Source organism: Pipistrellus kuhlii, unplaced genomic scaffold (genome assembly GCF_014108245.1).
Source record: "Pipistrellus kuhlii isolate mPipKuh1 unplaced genomic scaffold, mPipKuh1.p scaffold_m20_p_4, whole genome shotgun sequence".
NCBI classification, from domain to species: Eukaryota; Metazoa; Chordata; class Mammalia; order Chiroptera; family Vespertilionidae; genus Pipistrellus; species Pipistrellus kuhlii.
The window spans coordinates 77,833,466-77,857,079 of record NW_023425540.1 but is presented as its reverse complement, the minus strand read 5'-3'; the positions used below and the strand labels follow the sequence as shown (position 1 = coordinate 77,857,079).

Below are 23,614 nucleotides of genomic sequence, written 5' to 3'. Positions count from 1 at the left end.
GCTGTGCAGAAGACACCCCTATGGAGCAGGACTTGTTTCGGTGGGACTTTGTTGCTCACTGTGTCTCCCTCGAGTGTGTCACTTGTGGATGTGTAGAGTTGTAATCTGGTATGTCTGAAGCTATCCACTGAGTGTACTGGCTCTGGGACCTCCTAGAAGGTGTAAAGTCAGCCACTGCCTGAGACTACCTGGCAGGAGCTACAGGGAGATCTGCAGATGGATGCTACTTGTATTGAGCTTGGAAGTGCTCAGGCAAGGCCCAGCTGTGAAGCAACGCAGGCTGGTGCTAGTGTAGGGTCTTGGGCCTTTTACTGATAGGTTGGGGCATGCTGACACTAGCTGCTGCTTGTTTGAGAAATTTTAGCAAATTCTGAAGCCTGAGCCAGGACGGGCTGTTCATGTGGGAAAACCACTGCCAACAGCTAGGGTGGGGCTGCAAATTAAATGGGGCAGGGTCTCAGGGAATCACTAGGCTGGAGCGAACAATGTGAGCCATGCTGGTGTAAACTCAGATATAGCTACTAGTCAGCTCTGCAACGGGAAAGGTCACAGACCCCTGTGAACACCCTTGTCTGGGAGAAAGCCATTCTCAAGTTCCTGCCCCAATGCCAGACAGTTCCATTCCTCCCTGTATGTCCCTGGATCCCCCCAAAGCCACTGCCCAGTGCTGGAGCTCAGAGGAAGCGGGACATGTAAGAACTTTCTGGGTTCCAGCAGCCTTCCTGTTACTCAGCCACAATCCCTGTTGGTTTTTACAGCCCCAAGTTATGGGGACTTCTCTTTCCAGCTGTTGAACTCTGGGCTGAGGGACTGGTGTGGGGTTGGGAGCCTTTTGTTCTCATAGGAGGCCTCTGCAGCTGAGATATCCCTCCCAATTAAAATCTCACCACTTCTAGGTGTGGGACTAGCCTGTTCTATGCTTTCGCCCCTCCTACCAGTCTCAATGTATTTTCTTCTTCTCTAGTTGTAAGACTTCCATTCAGCAAGATTTCAGGTGGTTCTGAATAATGGTGGTTCTGTATTTTAGTTATAACTTTGATGTGATTGTGGGAGGCAGGGAGTTAAGCATTTACTTATACTGCCATCTTGATTTCTTCTCCTCTTGATGTCCAGCTTTTGATAGAGATCACAGAATTTAAGCTCTGAGTAACTGTGTTAGAGGCATAAAGTGGGAACTTATATGTGAGAGTAACTATGCTAAAGTAAAATTAAGCTGATAAAGAACATGCTACTTTCTAGCTTCTGTATATATATCTATTATCTTTTGGGACCAGATCTAGTTCTCCATTCTTTTTTGTTGTTATTATTAATCCTCATCCAAGGATATTTTTTCCATTGATTTTTCTTTTTTTTTTTAAAAAGAGTGAAGGGAGGGAGAGAGGCGAGAGGAAGAGAGAGAAACATTGATGTAAGAGAGACCCATTGATTGGTTGCCTCTCACATGTGCCCCAACCAGGATTTGGATCAAACATGCAACCCACAATGGAAAGATATGTACACATATAATACCTTAATAAAAAAAAAAAATGCAACCCACCCAGGTACATGCCCTTAACTGGGTATTGAACCCACGATCCTTTGGTGTGCCAGCTGATGCTCTAACCACTGAGCACACCAGCTATGGTGTGTTTTTGTTTTTTTAAAAAAAATATATTTTATTTTTTACAGAGAGGAAGAGAGAGGGATAGAGAGTTAGAAACATCAATGAGAGAGAGGAGTCATCGATCAGTTGCCTCTTGCACACCCCCTACTGGAGATGTGCCCGCAACCAAGATACATGCCCTTGACTGGAATCGAACCTGGGACCCTTCAGTCCACAGACTGATGCTCTACCACTGAGCCAAACCGGTTTCGGCTAGTTCTCTATTCTTAATCTCATCTAGATGAGAGCTTCAGGGACTTGGAGAGAGTATGGAAAAATGCATGCTGCTCATTTATGCAAACAAAGCACAATGTATACATAGATTTAGATTTTTTTCTATCTGTCTAATTAGGCCTGACATGATCATAATAGGATAATTCATATATTTTTGGCTCCACTCGGTCCCAGCGATGGGCATTATCATGGTGCACATCACTACCTATAGTAGGTTTATGAAGCAATCGACACCAGAGACTGGGCATCCTGTGTAGAGCTGGTGTCTTCCCAGTATTCTCATGTTGCCAATTCACGGCTTCAGTTGGCCTCACCAAAGGAGAAAACGAAAACTGGGCTTTGCCCGGCATGTATGTAATTATGCTTGACCTTTAAGTATTTGCCAGTAATGCAAATCAGCAGTTGGAAAAGAAAGGAAAAAGCAAAGTCAGGGAAATGTTGGTAAAAGCCACTGAATTATTGATGAGCTATTTTCCTGCCTGTGCCAGTGACAGTCATGCTGGTAAAGAGGATGCTAAGAAGTGGGAGATATTATTTCTAGTGAATCAGTTATTCAAGATTTACTTTTAAGATCAACAAACTCACCCTGGCTGGCATGGCTTAGTGGGTAGAGCAATGGCTCGTGCACTGCAGCGTTGTGGGTTTGATTCCTATCTAGGGCACATACCTGGGTTGCAGGTTGGATCCTGCCCCCAGGTGGGATGCTTGCGGGAGACAACCAATTGATGTGTCTCTCTCAATTGTTGTATCTCTCTCTCTCTCCTTCTCCCCATTCTCTCTAAAAACAGTGGGAAAATAAGCTCACTCCTAGAGTGAGGATTTAATGATAATAATAATAATGATAGATAAAAAAAACTCTTATTTGTGTAAAGTGCTCATCAGAGCTACGGACAGCTCAAACCTGAAAGATGGTTATAGCAGAGGGTGACATATGGGTACCATGTTGGGTGAAAGACCATGTTCGATGGCCTTTAAAAACTGTTCAATGGCCACGTTCGCTGTCCTGTGCCTTTGAGCACTGTCGCCATTTAAATCAGAACAAAAGGATGATTCTTACATATTTATTTCCAATAAAAATGCTATTGGATCATATGCCAACCATTGAGCATTTGAAAAAGTATCTCATGCAGTTTGGTGAAGTGACCAAAGCTGTAAGTGAAGGCAGTCCCCTATTAAACGAGGCTCTGATGAAGCCCGAGCCATTTTTTTATTTGCTGTGGTATCTTCCTTAATCTTGAAAAGCTGAAGATAATCACCAGAAGGAATCTTTTTAAGAAAGTGTACTTGTTCAACACACCAGTTATTTCTGGATGCTTTTCTAGTTGCTTTGAAATTCATGAAAATTCAGTGGAAAACACAGACATCGATGAAGCCCTGTGTATTTTGGCCAACCTGATGTTTGTGGGTCACATTGAAGGCTATAAATCCCATCATCATCAGAAGCTAGTTGTTAGCCAGCAAAACCCATTTTCTCCACTCTCTATAATGTGTTGAATATATGAACAGTCCTGAGAAGGAGTGTATTCCTGTAGGTTTTTATCGTGCAGATGTAATCAGTAATTTGCTGTGATATTATTCTCTGCAGCTGGAACCTCTTTGGGGCTTTTTTTGTCCCCAAGGATGTTGAGACAGAGTTTGCGAGCACACATGGAAATCTTAAAGTCTTTGTCATCACTCATAACTAATGTGAGCCTCACAGACACCTGGAATTCCTTTTTCAGACATTGTATACCCCTTCTTTGGCTCTGGAACTTCTGTGAAGGGGGCTGTCTCCAAGGCAGCTATAGTTAACTTCTTACAACTGTTGTTTATAAATGCATCTTTGTAACTTTTTATATAAATTTCTTATAAAATGTCATCCTGAATTAAAAACAAAAGCTAGGTATATTTTTAAATTCATATGCAATGAAAGTCTTATAACAATGTCAGGTTCACTTTAATTTGCACCATACTTGTTGCATACATGGCTTTTGCTTCATGCCAGACCCACTGTATGGGAAGTACCATGGAGTAGTCATCAACAGTTTTAGAGTCAGTTTTAGGTTCCTACTTGGTCAACAGTTTGCCAAATATTGATACCTTAAGTAAGCTACTTATCCTTTCTGAACTTTAGTTTCCTCATATATACAATAACTCTAGGACAGAATTAGTGCAATAAGAGCAAGGGATTACAAAAAAAAATTCTGATTCATTTATCAACAAGAGTGTAAAGTGACAGAGGCAGATGAAATAGATTGATCAATAATGAGTGGATTAGAAGAGCAGAGTCAGAGGGAGAAAAACAGGAAGTGAACTTTGTACTTTAGTATTTCTAAATATAGTCAACTCATTTTAACACTGGAAGCAGGAGGAAAGACAATTATTCTAATAATAGGAAAGTGTTGGTTGTCTGGGTTTTAGTGAGAAAATTTTACTGGGGTCACTTAATGTATATTTATTGAGTGCCCAAAATGCATGTAGCATTTTATGTTATACTAGAGGCCTGTTGCACAAAGATTTGTGCAAGAATAGGCCTTCCTTCCCCTGGCTTTGCTCCCAGCCACCAGGAGCCTGTAAGTCTTTGCTCCTAGCAGAGCGCTGCTCCTCCCCCTATTCCCTGCCCTCCCCTTCATAGCAGGCACCCTGCCCTGCTCAGCTGCTCCATGCCTGTGTATGCAAATTAATCTGCCATGTTTGTTGGGTTGATTTGCATATTCCTGATTGGCTGATGTTCATCATAGAGGTATTGTCAATTTGCATATTTCTCTTTTATTGGTGTAGTTACTATGTGGAAAGCTGAGATGAATAAGATGTAGACGCTGAAACCGGTTTGGCTCAGTGGATAGAGCGTCGGCTTGAGGACTGAAAGGTCCCGGGTTTGATTCCGGTCAAGGGCATGTACCTTGGTTGCGGGCATATCCCCAGTAGGGGGTGTGCAGGAGGCAGCTGATCGATGACTCTCTCTCATCGATGTTTCTAACTCTCTATCTCTCTCCCTCTCTATACAAAATCAATAAAATATATATATTTTAAAAAAGATGTAGTCAATACCTCCCCAAAATTCACAACTAATTACACTCATAGAACTTAGTTACGTTAACTTACTGGCAATCAGGAATCCATTAACTCATTTGAGAGTCCCTACTTTCAAGGACTTCACAATCTATTGAGAAAGCAAATTAACCCTATAATGTAAGAAGTAATATGACATGGGTAAGTAAAAGGGTACTAGAAAAGATGTCAGGAAAGCTTCCTAGAAGAGACTGTAGGAAAGCTTCTGAATGTTGAAGAATGAGTGGGAGTTATGAGTAAGAGAAGCTACAGGTTGTTCAAGATGAAGGCAGCACTGGGTGAGAATGTGTGTGTATGCGGTGTTGGTGATGGGGAATGATGAAAGAAGAGTCTCGGGCAGGCAAGGGTTGGATCATGAAGGACATATGTTATGGGGAGGATTTGTTTCTGAAAGAAGTAGTCATTGCAGGGGTTTAAGCAAGGAGGTGTCTTAAGTATATTTACATTTTAGAAAGATCATTGCTGAAACAAGATAGTGCATGAACTTACTGAAGGAAGTCAGAGAGTACCAGTTAGGAGGCTGGGAGTTATTCTTATGAGAAAGGATGAGGGTGAGGGTTAAAGCCATGCCCGTAGGGGAAGAAAAGGGAGAGTAGGTTGGGTTGAAGGAGGAAACATGGACAGGACTTCACCAGTTACCCACGGAGAAGTTAAGGGAGAAGTACATGAAGGATCTCAGATCTTTAGCTTGGACATCTTGGAGGAAGTGGTTCATTTACCAGGAAATAGAAGAGGAAGAAAGATTTTTTCATTTATCCTTTCTGTGACCTCTTTGACTTCCACCCATCCCACTTTAGACTGAATTTTAAAAGTCCTGTTGGGGTAATGATTTGGTTTGCAATTTTTTTTTTTCATAGCCTCCACATTACTTTGTTTTTGTGAGTTCCTTGTTTCATTTGACATTTTTCTGTTAAATATTTACTTTGATTTAGATGACTATAGGTATTTTAAAGAGATATAGGTGAGAGTATTTCACTAAGTGCTTATTCATCTGTAAATCCCTTGCTTTCTATTTTATCTGATATTCATGTACTGATTGCACGGATTATGAATGGGTTAATCAGTGCTTTAAAGGAGTTTATAGTCTAGTGGGGTAAACTAATTACAATACAGTGCATGAGTGTGCAAACCAACATGTTTTTACCAAATGTTTGAGGTACAGAAGAGAGAACAATTGATTTCTTTGGTGAGAGAGAGAGATGGGAAGAGAGCACTGAGGAGGTGTGTATAACAGGGAGGAAGGGTCATGACACAGAAGGCAGCAGCATGAGCCGAGGCCAGGTGTGGAGGTGTCTGGTGTCGAGGAGGAGTGGCCCTGCAGGGGGCAGGCTGCTTGGGAGGAGTGCGGAGAGGTGCAGTTGGAGGAGGAGCCGGAGCCAGTGTGAAGGGTGCCACAGGCCCCTGTTCTTTCAGTCTTTTTTTTTTTTTTTAATATATTTTATTGATTTTTGTACAGAGAGGAAGGGAGAGAGATAGAGAGCTAGAAACATCAATGAGAGAGAGTCATCAATCAGCTGCCTCTTGCACACCCCCTACTGGGGATATGCCCGCAACCAAGGTACATGCCCTTGACCGGAATCGAACCCGGAGCCCCTCAGTCCCCAAGCCGACGCTCTATCCATTGAGCCAAACCAGTCCCGGCTCTTTCAGTCTTTTCACATGTTACCGCCTTGATTGTCACAGCAGCTCTGTGAAAGGAAGGAGAACGGGCCAGTTCTCCTTTTGCACTTCCGCTCTTACCTCTTTTCATAATTTCTACTCTAATTACATGTGGAAAAGTGTTTGATTATCATTATTCCGATTTTATTGCCAAGGGAATTAATGCTCAGGGATTTATCTAGGTCAGCGATTTTCAATCTTTTTATCTTGTGGCACACCAAAATTTCTAAAATTACTGAAATTCTGTGGGACACCAAAAATATATATATTTTTGTCAACCTAACAAAAAATACGTATAATTTTGATTCATTCACACTGGATGGTTATTGTGTTGGCTGTTGTCATTTTTTATTTGACAATCTAAGGGAAAAGAAGTCAGTTCCCCTGACTACATAGTCAGGTTTTACATGTTTTAAAAATTCCTGTGGCACACCCGTTGAAAATTGCTGAACTAGATCCATATGGCTAAGAAAAAACTGATTTCACACTAGACCCCAAGTCTTCTCAAATATAGTAGGCTTCTTTTACATTAATTCAACACCATCTTCTTTTCTCCTTTTTCTATTCCAGTTATTTTTAATTCTGAAAATTAGAAGGTTGGTGATAAATTGCATAATTGAATTACTGAATGAGAGGATGTAATTTGAGCAAATTTGCTATCTTTGTGTTTTCTCTCATGGGTGGTTTCCATAGACAATAAGCATTAGTGAAGAAACTAGAAGAATGGTTAGCCCAGTGATCTTCTGATTTGCAGGTTTGAGAAAGTTAGAACTTGGTAACTGTTTACTTTGTTCTATTTCATTTTGGCTCTTTATAATGAAAACTTTCTAACATATCTAAAAATAGAAAATTACATTGAACCATAAGTACTCATTATTCACTTCAACATTTATTAACTCATAGCCATCTAATTTCATATATAACCCTCTCCCCATTCATATATCTGCCCTCAGATATTTCTGAGACAATTTCATTTAACTGGAACTGTTAATAAAGTTATGCTCCAGTTTAATTTGTGCTTTTATCTCTGTTGTGTTCTAGGCATTAGGTCCAGTTCTTAGTATTTGACCAACTCTTTTCCCTCCTGACCATGGTGTTTATTGAAAACAAAACCCTAGTATACTGCTTCTTTAATAATATGTGTCCCAGCAGACTCCCAGAGATCACCAGCTGTGTATAACATGGTCTTCTTACTATTTGCCATTTATTGTCAGTGGGTCTAGGGCTGACCTCCAATGTGTAGCTAGAAAAACATGCTCTCATGTTTGTGCTCTGACCATGAGCTGACTTAAGGATTGATCTTGCAACATGGGTTTATTTGCTGATTCGCAAAGCTATTCAGATTAACTCCTAGAAACATTAATTGGCAAGTTCAAGAGCTAGAAGTGAATAGAGAAACCAGCTATACAGGATGAGGCAAAAGTAGGTTTACGGTTGTGAGTACACAAAACACAGGATTTATTCTTTTAGTATTACTTATTAATTATTGTATTATTTTCCATACAAATAACTGTAAACCTTTTGCCATACCCTGTAGATTGAACTTTAGACAGCAGACAGAATGGCATTGGCTGTTGCTATTTGCAACATTAGTTTGCAACATAAATAGGCATGGGAAGCAAGGAGCTAATGATTAACGAAAAAGTTTTTAAGAGAACATTTTGTTCCTATAATTTATCTTTTTTCTGGACATTTATGTAGCATCTCTTTGGACTTAGCACATGGCCACTTCTGTGATTATAAAAGCACAGTGCATGTGCTTGGACCTGTGTGTATGACTGCGTGTTGGACATGGTCTTGCTGACTACCAGACTCTGTACTTCTACTTTTGTTGAATGATGCTGATTTTTTAAAATTAAAAATGTTTATAAAGTTTGCAAAGATGTAAGCATAAAAGTATAATGTCAGCACTCTCTCATTCTGTAGAGCAGTATTTCTGGGAGTCTTCTATTTAGCTTGCTGGGAAAGGGCAGTGCTATTAATAGTGATTTCTCAGATAAGTTTGTTATAGTGTTTCAATGCTTTTTTCTTCCCCCTGGAGATAAAAATGAGACTAAACTTACAGTATTCCCTTCTGGCTCAGTCTCAGCTCTTCAAATGTCCCAGTTGAGAAAATATTTATACTGCTTGTCTGAAAATACGGTAAAATAGAGTTTAAAGTAATGGAACGAGTCCCCTGTGTGTATGTTCACATGTATGCAATGCATGTGCATAGGGATTGAATATTTAAGGGAAATGGTTAAACCAGCTTTTCCTGTCCAGTACTTCTTAAATTATAGGGCTAATTTTTTTTCAAGATTTTGAGAAGAATTAGTATCACGGTGTGAATAGAGTCCACAAGCTCCACAGCATTTCTCTTCTAGAGAAATGTACTTCCCAGTTTGGTTAGTTTACTGATTCTCTTTGAAGGCTCCGTGGACCTGGTGACCTGGTTCTGTTAAGCATGCTGTTCCAGCAAAGCTATTGTTCAAATGAACCCCGGGACACATGCTGTGGTAGGGGACAGGGACGTGGACAAGATCCTGTAAGCCTCAGGAATTTAAAATATTTTTGGAGTAAGGAAAATATACATAATAAAAAGAAAAGTGGCCTTTGAAGAACAGGTAAGATTTAGATGGTGGTGAGAACCTCAGTTTGTGTATCTATAAAATGAGAACATTGGACCAAATGATTTGGAGGTCCCATTAGCACTCATGATTTATAATTCTGTGATTCTCCAAGTTTAGAAACATCCAAAGAGAGAATAGCAGGCTTCATAAGCTTAGTAAAAAGTAATGTGAATGTTTCTGGGGGAGCAAAAAATCCCCTTCTTTTTCTTTATATATCCCTTACAAGGCCTTTGACCACTGTCACGCTTACTTTCAAACATCCTGAAAGGCTGTAGAAATACTCTCCCTGCTCATGTGTGTTGGGGAGACAGTGTTTAAAATACAACTAATATTAAAACTTGAAAAAAATCTCCCCAAATTGTGTTGATACAATTATCTGTTGTGCAGCGACCTGAGGCTGCATGGTGCTGGGCTGGGGCAGGGGACCTGAGGCTGTGCCCCCCCCACCTGATGGAGCTTGACAGGGGACTCAGGCCACCACCCCCGCCCCCCGCCCCGATGCCAGGCTGGGGGCCCTCAGGCTGCACCCCTCACCCCAGTGCCAGGCCAGGGGACCTGAGGCTGCCCCCTGCCATGTGGGACTTGACAGGGGACCCACGGGGCTAGTTGGGAGAACCTCAGTTGCGTTGCCCCCCCACACCCCTGCTCTGGCGCTGGGCTGGGGGACCTGAGGCCATGATCCACACACACACACACACACACACACACACACACACACACACACCCCGCTCCCCTCTGCCCAGTGGGGCTTGACAGGGAACCTCAAGGCGCATCCCCCCCAGCCCGAGCCAGGGCATCTCAGGCCGCACCTGCCTGCCTGTGGGGCTTAGTGGGGGGTGGGCCTGGCCAAGCCTGGGTCTCGTGTGATTTTGAGGCACATGTGGGTGGGTGGGGACCCAGACTCTGACAGGAGAAAGATTTTAATATACATTTTACTAATTTTCTTTCATCTCTGACACTTCTATTATAGAGAAAGGGCAAATAGCAATATTAAAATATTTCCTCCAATTAATTCCCTCTTAATGTGCACAAATTTCATGCACCGGGTCACTAGTTTTCTATAAGACCTTTGTAGCTTCCTCAGGTAGACTTAATTTGTTGCTTTTAATTATACTTCCATTGTCCACTGTGCTTATTTCTACTAAGGCTCTGGTTGCATTTTATTGTCGTCGTTTGCATATCTGCCTCTTCACAAGACTATTTCCTGAGACCATGGGTCACTATACTGCTGTCCTTTTCAAAGTTTATCCTCAGCCACACCCAAGTATCTGTCCAGTAGTACCCAAATAAATAATCCGTGGGATGAATAAACTGAATCTATTTTAAATATTTATAAGTTGTATATTTTTCTATAATTTCTCTCCATACTAGAATGTGGAGATAATGGCTTTTGGGGATGAATCAAATCTAAATACCAGACATGAACCTTGGGTTAGACTTGAGATATGCTTGGGCATACTAAATATTCATTTGATTTGCTAATGAAAGTAGTTTTATTGGATTTTCCATTTTGTGCATAGTTTTAGAATTGTCAGATTAAGAAGCTGTTTCTGATTGGAAATGTTGATTTATTTTTGCTCACACTTTTGTATATTTGTGTTCTAAGAATATTAAAGGATCTAAGAGCTTCGGCTTCTTTGTAGCTAAAATGTTATCATTGTAACTGATGACTAATTTATAAACAATCTTAATAATATAATTGTTTCCTTTTCCCATTAGATGTTGATCATCTTTCTGGAAAAGAATCTCCATGGCCTGAACATTTTCTGGAAATAATTTTGAGCAAAATATCTGTTTAATAAAAAGATAACCACATCAAGATGGTTGCAAAACTGAAGCAGAACTTACTATTGGCATGTCTGGTGATTAGTTCTGTGACTGTGTTTTACTTGGGCCAACACGCCATGGAATGCCATCACCGAATAGAGGAACGTAGTCAGCCTCTCAAATTGGAAAGCACAAAGACGACTGTGCGAATTGGCCTGGACATCAAAGCCAACAAATCCTTTGCCTATCATAAAGATATGCCTTTAATTTTTATTGGAGGTGTGCCTCGGAGCGGAACCACACTCATGAGGGCGATGTTAGATGCACATCCTGATATTCGCTGTGGAGAGGAAACCAGGGTCATTCCTCGAATCCTGGCCCTGAAGCAGATGTGGTCACGGTCGAGTAAAGAGAAAATACGCTTGGATGAGGCTGGTGTCACCGATGAAGTGCTGGATTCTGCCATGCAAGCTTTCTTACTAGAAATCATTGTTAAGCACGGGGAGCCAGCTCCTTATTTATGTAATAAAGATCCCTTTGCCCTGAAGTCCTTAACTTACCTTGCTAGATTATTTCCCAATGCCAAATTTCTCCTGATGGTCCGAGATGGCCGGGCGTCAGTACATTCAATGATTTCTCGAAAAGTTACTATAGCCGGGTTTGACCTGAACAGCTACAGGGACTGTTTGACCAAGTGGAATCGTGCCATAGAAACCATGTATAACCAGTGTATGGAGGTTGGCTATAAAAAATGCATGTTAGTTCACTATGAACAACTTGTCTTACATCCTGAACGGTGGATGCGAACACTCTTAAAGTTCCTCCATATTCCATGGAACCACTCAGTATTACACCATGAAGAGATGATTGGGAAAGCTGGTGGAGTATCTCTGTCAAAGTGAGTAGATGTTTTGTTTTTACTTTGATCCTATATTCAGCTAATAAAGATGTATTTGTATATGTATATATACTAGAGGCTCGGTGCATGAAATTCATGCATGGGTAGGGTCCCTAGGCCTGGCTGGTAATCAGGGTCAGTTAGGTTCCCCACCTTCTGGCCTCCCCGCCTCCTCCTTCCCTTGCTCCCTCAGCGCCCTGCCGCTGCTGGTCCCCTCCATGTTCCACACCACACCCTGGTGGTCAGTGCATGTCACAACTCCCAAACTTCCGATCTTCCGGTCAAACTCCTGAGGGGGCAATTTACATATTAGCCTTTTATTATATGGGATGTATATGTATCAATAAGTTTTTAAAAATAGCTTGTTCATTATAGATCCTTTCATTTACTTCATTCATTCATTTATTCATGAACTAGAGGCCCAGTGCATGAATTCATGCACCAGTGGGGTCTCTTGGGCTGACCTGTGGGATCGGGCCTAAATCGGCTCTCCAACATCCCCCAAGGGGTCCCGGATTGTGAGAGGGTGCAGGTCAGGCCAAGGGACCCCACTGGTGCAAGATTGGGGCCACAGAGAGACGTGGGAAGTTAGTCAGGGAAGGACCACAGGAGGACCCCAGGCTGTGTCTGGTCTGTCTCTATCTTGGCCCCGACACCATGGCTTTGTCCAGAAGAATGTCTAGAAGGTCTCCTGGAAGGTCACACAGTCTAATTAGCATATTACCCTTTTATTAATATAGATAGATAGTAGTTGTTCATTCTTCCAAATTAATAGAGAGTAGAGAAAGAAAGAAAAAATCAAGACATTTTAAAGTGTGTTTTTGCCTTTATTTTTCAAGAAATATTTGTGTAGCTAGTTTGGCTCAGTGGATAGAATGTCGGCCTGTTGTCTGAAAGATCCTGAGTTCAATTTCGGTCAAGGTCACATGTCCTGGTTACAGGCTTGGAACCCAGAAATGGGCCTGCAGGAGGCAGCCAATTGATGATTTCCTCTCATCATTGATGTTTCTATCTCTTACTCTCTCTTTCTTCCTCTCTGAAATCAATGAAAATGTTTTGCTTTTTAAAATAAATGTTTGTGTAGAAGGCAGGGGGAGTACAATTTAAGGAAAATACTTTATGCAAATAGATGTATTGCAGTAGAATTCTCCTAGTGATTGAATATGGAAGAGGATCTTGCTGATTAGTGAATGGTATCTACTGCTGAGACCTGCTTCTTAAATATTTTGAGTAAGAAATAGAAATAAGTGATAGATCCATTTACCACCATGTTCACCTTTCAGTAAGCTATTTTCATTGCTCTCTTTTTATGAATTGTGGAATTTTTGTGGAATTTCAGCCATTTCCATCTGGGAATACTTAAGAAGTTACTAGAATGTACAATTGTTTCTATTAGGCTCATTAAGGTACTATAAAATTACCTGGAACAAATAAAAATCAGTAACAATAACAAAAAAGCCCACCAATGTATACTCAAGGATGGGAGAAAGGATTAGCCAACGAATTTACTAGGTCAAAAACAAAACCAGAAAAACAGAACAACGTAATGATTGCTTAAACAGAACAAGTACATGAATCACAACCATAATTCAGAGAGAAGTGTGTCCATTCTTAGAACAGCCAGGCATATGTAACTCTTAAGCACAAATAGGTTGGAATGACAAATATAATAGCAGGGTAAGTACAAGAGAATAAGAATGTGATAACTGACAACTCTAAAGCTTCTAATAAGAAAAAACAACTGGAAATCAAATCCATAGCAAGGGGAGATTTAATAAGTGAAAACAATATCAAAAAGTTTTAAAAAATGGAGATATGCCAAAGCCGGTTTGGCTCAGTGGTAGAGCGTTGGTCTGCGGACTGAAAGGTCCCAGGTTTGATTCCCGGCAAGGGCATGTACATTGGTTGCGGGCACATCCCCGGTGGGGGGTGTGCAAGAGGCAGCTGATCGATGTTTCTCTCTCATCGACATTTCTGGTTCTCTATCTCTTTCCCTTCCTCTCTGTAAAAAAATCAATAAAACATATTTTTAAAAAAATAAAAAATGGAGATATTTTTGAGGGGGTACAAAGAATAGAGATTTAAGAATAACAAGAATATTATGAGCAAATTAAGACAAAGACAGGCTGTATTCCTATAAATTATGATCACTTTTACAGCATGTAAAATTAATAGCATGCAAATTAGAATTACCTGAACTCAATAAGCTCAAATTAAAATATTCCAGAGAATTTTATAAATATTATATTTTTTCATTAAATTATCAGAGAACAAGCCTATTTACTTTGGATTACTTATACTTTGTGAAGGCAGAAAATTTATCTTTAAAAAACCAGTTAATCAAATACCATCTAAGAGGAATGCCTTTGGAGTTGTGGAAATCACTGTGCTTCTTTTGCAAATCAAATTGAAGAGATAAGTAGCTGAGAACTCTTAGCTGGAGAAATGCGATTGAATAAACAGGGACTATAATTGACAACAAAACAGGTTGAAAAAGGAAAACAGCAGAAGAAAAATATATATTTATTTCAGAATATGTCAGTGAAGAATAACAAAGTAGAATAAGAACATAAATTAATAAAACACAATTTGTGTTTTATTGAAGAATATGGCAATTGATGACAAAAAGTAGAAGTTGGGTATTAGATTATTTATTATTTTAGATTAGGTGTCTGCAAAAAATAGAGATCCAAAATAATAATGGTTTTAAACAAAAATAGTGGCTAATTATATAAAAGAAGACATACCAAGGCTGCTTCAGCTTTTGGCTCCATCATCTAAATGATCCAAGTTGGAGCTCTAGTCATATCATCTATGTCTTAAACAGCAGGGTTGGAGTAGAGTGGGCAAGTAAGAAGGGGCATTTAGTACTTTTTTAGGATATTTCCTAGTAGCTTGCAGGTAGCTCTTCTTGCATTCCATTGGCCATAACTTACCTAAGTTTTATGACCATATATAAAAGGGGGTGGGGAAATGTAGTATTTATTCCAAATGACCATGCGCCCAACTGAGGGTTGGTGTTCTTTTAGCTAAGAGGAATAGTTTGGATATTAGGGAAAGCAGATAGCAGTCTCTGCTACTCTACTGAGTACCTACTATGTGCTAGGAACAACGTTAAGGTGCCTGGTTGAAAGTCACATGTGATATAATGGAAAAAGCAGATTCATATAGAGTCATACACCACATAATGACATTTTGGTCATTGTCATCGATGGACCACATTTATGACAGTGGTTCCATAAAATTTTAATGGAGCTGAAAAGTTCCTATTGCCTCCTGTTGTCATTACTATAATAATGTTACAGTGTGCTTGTGTTTTAAGTTAAGTATTATTACAAAGGAGTCAAAAGTTAAAAAAAAACCAAAAAACTAAAAAGTTTATAAAGTAAAAATGTTACAGTTAAGGTTAATTTCTTACAGAAGGAAGAAAAAATTAAAAAAAAAAATTTAGGATAGCCTAAGGATACAGTGTTTATAAAGTGTACAGTAATGTCCTAGGCCTTCACATTCACTCATCACCCATTCACTGATCACCCAGAGCAGTGGTTGGCAAACTGCAGTTTGCGAGCCACATGCGGCCTTTTGGCCCCTTGAGTGTGGCTCTTCCACAAAATACCACGGCCTGGGCAAGTCTATTTTGAAGAAGTGGTGTTAGAAGAAGTTTAAGTTTAAAAAATTGGCTCTCAAAAGAAATTTCAATTGTTGTACTGTTGATATTTGGCTCTGTTGAATAATGAGTTTGCCAACCACTGACCCAGAGTAACTTCCAGTACTGCAAAGCTCCATTCATAGTAAATGCCCTATATAGTTGTACCATTTAAAAAAATCTTTTATTTCATATTTTTACTACGTATTCCTTTTCTATGTTTAGACATGTTTAGATACACAGATACTCACCATTGTGTCACAGATACAGTATTCAGCATAGTAACATGCTGTATAGGTTTGTAGCCTAGGAGCAATATGCTATCCCATAATCCTAGGTATGTAGTAGTCTAGAATAGATTATCTAGGTTTATGGAAGTACACTCTATAATAGTTGTACAATAACAAAATTTCCTAACAACTTATCTCTGTCATTAAGTGACATTTGGTTGTACAATACAACGCTGAGTACTATGGTAATCCAAGAAGATGTATCTAACTCAGTCTGGTTTATTCAGGAAGGCTTTCCTGAAAGATATGGTATCAAACTGAGAAACAAAGTAGTATTTATCAACCTTGGCACTGTTGACATTTGGGGCAATAATTCTTTGTTGTGAGGCCCTCTTGTACATTATGGGATGTTTAGCACATCAACTGGCCTAACTCAAGAGATGCTAGTACCCTGTTTCCCCGAAAATAAGACAGTGTCTTATATTAATTTTTGCTCCAAGATGCGCTAGGTCTTATTTTTAGGGGATGTCTTATTTTTCCATGAAGAAGAATACAGTACACATTTATTGTTAAATGAAAATAAAGGAAATTTATTACCTGTATACGATACGGTAGTATGGTAGTTGTCAATAAAAACCAAACAAACTGAATCCTACAGCATCAAGAATTTACTCATTTATTCAATGACAATCATGTCATCATCTTCTGGAACATCATCATAACAATCCAATTCCTGAATTTCCTCGTGAATTTCTTGTGACTCCATTTCTTTCAGAATCAGTGGACCAAATCTCTCATGTTTAGCAATAGCACTGTCTTTAAATGAGTACTTCTTGTCAAAGTAGCCTGCTCACAGTGCATTTGCAATGCAACTGTCAGTGATTTTCTCCCATGAATTCTTCACCTAAGTAACAACTTCTTGCAATTTAGGTTTCACAAAGTTTCCATGCTGATTTCTCTCCATTCTATTTCAATGTAGTCATTAATTTCCATGTGCAAATTGTCTTTGAATGGCTTGTTTATTGCAATATCAAGAGTCTGGAGATAGGCCTTATTTTCCGGGGGATGCCTTATATTTCACTCAGAAGGAAACCTGTAAGTAGGTCTTATTTTCAGAGGAAACACAGTAACAGCTCCCACTCCCAAGTGTGACAACCAAAAATGTTTCTAGACATTGTCAAAAGCCCTCTGAGGATGGGGCGAAGGAAGGATATTCCGCCTCCCCACTCCTGGTGAGAACCACTCACCTAAAGGAAGAATAGTTTAACATAGAAACATCGATCAGCTGCCTCTTACACACCCCCCACTGGGGATGTGCCCGCAACCAAGGTACATGCCCTTGACTGGAATCGAACCTGGGACCCCTCAGTCCGCAGGCCGATGCTCTATCCACTAAGCCAAACTGGTTTTGGCAATAAAAATATATTTAAAAGCTTGTGCATAGCATAGGAAATAATCAACAAAATGAAAAGACATTACAAAATGGGGGGAAAAAACATTTGCAAACCGTGTGTGTAATAAGTGGTTAATACCCAGGCTATATAAGGAACTCATACAATTATAGAGCGAAAAACCCAAATAACCCAGTTAAAAATGGCAATGGAACTCTAACTGATTTGGCTCTGTGGATAGAGCGTCAGCCTGCAGTCTGAAGGGTTCTAGGTTCGATTCTGGTCAAGGGAATGTACCTTGGTTGTGGGCACATCCCCAGTAGGGGATGTGCAGGAGGCAGCTGTTTCTCTCTGATTGATGTTTCTAACTATCCCTCTCCCTTCTTCTCTATAAAAAAATCAATAAAATATATTTTAAAATGGCAATGGATTTGATAGACATTTTCCAAAGAAAACTTACAAAGGCCCAACAGGTATATGAAAATGCACTAATCAGAGGAATGCAAATCAAAAGACAATGAGATAAAATCTCATTTCAGTTCAGATAAAAAAGAGCAGAGATAAAAATGTTGTTGAGAATGTGGAGAAAAGGGAACCTTTGTACACTGCTGATGGAAATGTAAATTGGTATAGCCATTATCTAAAATAGTATGAAATTTTTCCTCAAAAAATTTAAAATAGAGTTACCATATAATTTAGCAAACCCATTCTGGGCATATATTTAAAGGAAATTAAATCAGTTTTTCAAAGAAGTATCTGTTCTCCCATATTCACTGAAGCTTTATTCACAATAGCCAAAATGTGGAAACAACCTAAGCATTGTTGACAGATGAATGAATACGGAAGATGTGGTACATATGTACAATGGGATATTATTCAGCCTTAAAAAGGAGGAAATCCTGTCATTTGTGAAAACAATGTATGAACCTGGAATACATTGTTAAGTGAAGGAAGCTAGACAAAGACAAATTATTTCATGATCCCACATGTATATAGAATCTTAAAAAGTCAAATAAATAGAAGTAGAAAGTAGAATAATGCTTACCAGAGTCAGGGAGTTGGGGGGTATGATGTCTCAATGGTATCATAGGTTATGTACACTTTTCTTCACCCGTTTCTCAGATTGAATAGTAAATGAAATTTCCTACCCTTTGATCAATATCTCCCAAGTAGATGGTAGTCAAAGGGCAGAAAGCTTTCATTATGTAGAATGAATAAGTTCTTGAGATCTACATGGTGATTGTAGCTAATAATACTTCACATTTGCTAAAGAGTGAATCTTCAGTGTTATCACCACATTAAAAAAAAAAGAGGGATGTGAATGTTTGTTAGCCTTATTGTAGTTTTCATTTCACAATGTTCTGTATATTTAAAAACATTGTATGCCTTAAATATATACATTTAAAAAAAATAAAAAAATAAAGCAAAGTATGAGAATAATGTCCTACCAATAGAGAATATCAAAATCAAGATAGAACTATAATAATAAACTAGATGGAAATTCTGGAGTTGAAAAGTACAATAACTGAAATGAAAAATTCATTAGGTCCAAGAGGAGATTAGAAATGGAAAAAAAGAAAGAAAACAAATATAGATAGGTCAATTGCTATTGTCCGATCTGAGGAACAGGGGGGAAAGGCACACAGAACTTATGAGATGTGTGGGACTTCATCAACTGTACTAATCTATAATAATAACAGCATAATACGCTAATTAGACTGGACATCCTTCCAGATGAAGAAGGGGCTATGAGGGAAGCCAGTTTTGGCAGTCAGGGGAAGGAAGGCCTTATCTTGCACGAATTTTGTGCATTGGGCCTCTAGTTTACACATAATGGGAATTCTACAAGGAAAGAAGGAGCTATTGAATGGGGCAGAAAGTCTGTTTGAAGAAATAATGGTTAAGTGCTAGCCAATTTGGCTCAGTGGATAGAAGGGACCCCCAGTCAAGGGCACGTACCTCAGTTTCAGGCTCCTCCCTACTCCGGGCCCTGGTCTGGGCTTGTGCAGGAGGTAAACAATTAATGTGTTTCTCTCCCATTAATATTCCTCTCTCTTTCCCTCTCTTTTCCACTCTCCCTACAAATTAATGGAAAAAATATCATCGGGGGAGGATTAACAACAACTAACTAACTAACTAACTAACTAAATAAATAAATAAATAAATAAGTAAAATTCAAACCCACCTTTAAAAGAAAGAAATTAAAACCCTAGTTTTAATGAAAAAATGTATTGACATATTCCAAAAGTTTAGTGAACTTCAGTATGATAAAACCAAAGAGATCCACATCTAGACACATCATGATCAAACTGTAGAAAGATGCTGAAACTTTAAAGCAGTAAGAGAAGAGCAATAAATGACATACAAGGGACCTTCAGTAAGAGTAACAGCTGCCTTTTCATGGGAGACCATGGATTCTGAAAGGCTGCAGGATGATATATTCACAGTGCTAATTGGGGAAAAACTCAAGTAAGAATTCTATATCTGCCAAAACTATCCTTCAGAAATAAAAGAAAATGAGATGATCCTCATTAAAATTGGGAGAATTCCATAGCAGCCTCCAACAGATGCTAATGGGAATCCTTCAGGCTGAAATGAAAGAACACTAGATTCTAATCCATATAAAAAATGTTTTTAAAAGGCAAAGTCAATTATATAGGTTGACTCAGGACTGGCTTAGTTGGTCCCTAGAAAAAGGAGGGCTTCCAAAGATCACTTGCTTTAAGAAAATAATGATAGAACCACACTTCTCTCTTCTCTGCTTTTAAGGAGTCTTGCCTCTTTCCTTCATTCAATATATAATTTTTGAATAGATCAATAGGGTGAGATCTTTTCACCATTCTAATTCTAAGTAAGTAAGTAAGTAAAAGTGTAGGCTTGCCTGGTTGGCTTGGCTCAGTGATATAAACCAGGAGGTCATGGTTAGATTCCTGGTCAGGGCACTTGCCTGGATTGTGGGTTCAATCCCCAGTAAGGGACATGCAGGAAGCAGCTGGTCAATGATTTTTTCTCTTCATTGATGTTTCTATCTTTCTCTCTTTCTTCCTCTCTGAAATCAATAAAAATATTTTTTTAAAAAAGACTAGGCTTAATGTTATTAGTCATCAGGAAATGCAAATTAAAACCATAATGAGAGCCCTAGCCGATTTGGCTCCGTGAATAGAGCATTGGCCTGCAGACTGAAGGATCCAGGGCGCGTGCCTGGATTGCAGGCTGAATCCCCAGTAGGGTGTATGCAGGAGGCAGCCAATCAGTGATTCTCATCATTAATATTTCAATCTCCCTCCCCCTCTTCCTTCCTCTCTAAAATCAATAAAATTATATTTTTTAAAAACCCATAGTGAGATACCTCTACATTTCCATCAAAATGGTAAATATTGAATGGATGGACAAACAGTGTTGTCAGGGATATAAGCAAGTGGCACTTTTAATCTTGGTGGAGAGTAAACTAGTATAGCCACTTGGTAAAACTATTTGTTATAGCTACTTGGCAAAAACATATGCCTATCTTATGATTAATCCAATATACTCCTGGGTATGTATATATGCAACAGAAAGAAGTTATACACATGATGAAATTATATCAAAAGACATACAAAAATATTTATAGCAGTACAATTTATAATAGCCAAAAGCTGGAAACAAATCCAAATGTTCACCAACATGGGAATGGATAAGGTAATACATTCATATGATGAGATACTACTCAGCAATAAAAAAGGAACAAACTACTGATACAATATGACTGAATCTCATCAATATTATCCTTTGCATAAAAATCCAGACACAAACGAGTATATAAGTTTCAATGTATATAAAGTTCAAAAGTAGGTAAAACTGATGTATTAGTAGTTAGAATAGTGGTTATCTTTGGGGTACTGACTGGGACGCAATACAGAGGACCCACTTTGGAGGCTGGAAATGTTCTCTGTCTTCTGGGTGGTGGTTACATAGGTGTAGACATAAAAATTTGAGTTAAACACTTAAAAAAAGTTGCTGCTCTTGATGACCTTCTGTATTCCATATTATGAAAGATAGGTTAAGATCTCAAAGAAATATACTGTATATCATTACTAGAGGTCCAGTGCACAAATTTGTGCATGGGTTGGGTCCCTCAGCCTGGCTGGCAATCGGGGTCATGAGAGGTTGGCTGGCCAAGGGAGGTTGGCTGTGGGAGTGCACTGACCACCAGGGAGGCAGCTCCTGAGTTGAGTGTCTACCCCCTGGTGGTCTGTGCATGTCATAGCAACCGGTTGACTGGTTGTTAGGTTGCTTAGGCAAATATATATATTGCTCTATTAATGTTGTTTAAACCAGAGATAAATAATACTATGCAGTCATTCTGGAAGGAAATTCAACCAATTTTAATTATTTGTAACTGCTAAAAGCCTTCAGACATAGCATGTTAAAATTATTTACCTTTGAGTAAACACAAACTAGGTCTGATGATGAATCTGCTGATTACACTATTTGATTTTAGGTAATATTTAAGTATTTTGTCACAAATGATATTTTTGAAGTCTATAATGGACTAAGGGCAATTATTAGCAACATTAAAGCAGCTTGGTTCTGTTTATTTCCCACTGGAGGATCAAGGCAGAATGAGCAAGTGAGAGGACTTTTGAGAAATTGAAGTGCCAGTGTTTTTACAACTACAGTGTTTTTGTAGGCCATAAAAAACAAATGAAATCTGTTCCTCGCAAAGAATTCAAGGGCTGGTCAAATGCCAAGATGTTGCTACACAGAGAAAATAAAACGAGAGACAAAACCACAACAGAGCTGCTTTCATCCCAGAATGTTCAAGGAACTGAAGAATAAGGACTGGGACATGACCAGGGCACAGAGGAGAGGAAGGTTAATCAGGGAGGAGAGGGATTTTTTTTCTCTTGACTCTGTACTAGCTATTAATCTAAAGCTAGAAATGCTGAATTTTCTCTGAAGAATTAGAAACAGATTTCTCCAGTTTCTTCACTTATTCAATAAATATTTATTGAGCTTCTGATATGTGCTTGGCACCATTGTAGGGACTCGTGATACAGCAGTGAACAAAAGAGACAAAAATTCCTGCCTTTGTGGGACAAGAATTAAAGACTGGAGTGGGACAGGAATGTGCACACACATTATACATGTTGCATTGAGTTTACATTAAGTAGCAACTTTTCTTGTTGAGCCATACTTTAGTCTTCACTGCACATACCAATTGGAACCTCCAGTTTAATGCTGCTGATGAAGCTCTATTACCCTTTCTAATGAGACCCTTCTCACTCCTTTAATAATAAATTCTCCTTGCATGTGAATCAAAATCGATCTGTCTTGATAAGTTGTAAAAAACAGAATAAGAAATAGGCCCAAATAAAAAAGAATTTAGACAATGGTATGGAATTTTTCACAAAGTAGTAATAGGATTCTTTTTTAAATTTTAAAAAAACTAATTGATTACAGAGAGAAACATCAATTTGTTGTTCCATTTAGTTACGCATTCATTGATTAGTTCTTGTATGTGCCCTGACTGGGGATCGAACCCACAACCTTGATGTATTAGGATGATGTACTAATCAACTGAGCTACCCAGCCAGGGCCAAGAATCATAGGATTCTAACATCAATGCAATTAAAAGCTAAAATTAATAAAATAGGTAAAAATAGTAGAAAGATAAATAAAAACCAAAATTGGTGATTTAAGATGATCAATAAAAAGATAATATATATCATATACTGTATATAATAGTGATAGTCACAGATAGAAATTAAAATAATTCTATGATAATACATAAAAGTACATCCTATCTAATAAAAGAGTAATATGCAAATTGACCATATCTCCGCCATGCCCACAAAGTCATGGCCACCATCCAATCAGGAGCGAATATGCAAATAAACTTAACCAAGATGGCTGTGGCCATGGAGAGCAGGAGGGAGGCTTGAGTTTCCCTTGCAATGGAGGAAGCTAAGCTTTCCACCTGCCCTTGCTGGCCCAGGCCTCCACTCAATACTACAAAGTTTCAATGACAGAAGATAACTAAATCCCAACAAAAATGGTAGCAGCCACAGAGTTGGAAAGGGGCCTGTGGTGGTTTGCAGAGCAGCCACGCCCCCCTGGAGACTCAAGCAGAGTCCCTGGTATCTGGGATTTATCTATCTTCTACAATTGAAACTTTGTAGCCTGGAGTGGAGCCAAGCCTTCTGCTCACTCCATGGCGGCAGCCATTCCTGTTGGGATTTATTTATTTTCTATAATTGAAACTTTGTAGCCAGCCAAGGTGTGTGGAAAGCTTTGCTTCTTCCATTGCCAGAGGCAACCCTAGCCTCCTGCTCTTTCCAGCTCCATGGCTGCCACCATTTCTGTTTGGATGTGTTTACCTTCTATAATTGAAACTTTGTAGCCTTGAGTGGAGTATTAGGCCAGCAAGGGCACCCATTATATGCCAGGTAATGGTCTAAATATTGGGGCAAAAGTAATTAACAAAGACAAAACAGAATAAACCCTT

General features: G+C 39.2%; 1 protein-coding gene and 1 pseudogene across 1 annotated transcript in view; both read left to right on the top strand.

Moving 5' to 3' along the window:
• The window catches only part of TPST1 (tyrosylprotein sulfotransferase 1), a 67,415-nt gene that overhangs the window by 11,575 nt on the left and 32,226 nt on the right, over positions 1–23,614 (top strand). The window contains exon 2 of the mRNA XM_036409761.2: positions 10,915–11,860. Within this exon, the coding sequence (XP_036265654.1) occupies positions 11,016–11,860 (845 nt within the window). The 5' untranslated portion in view covers positions 10,915–11,015. The remainder of the gene's footprint in view (positions 1–10,914; positions 11,861–23,614) is intronic.
• Positions 2,047–3,761, top strand: LOC118703117 (annotated as a pseudogene).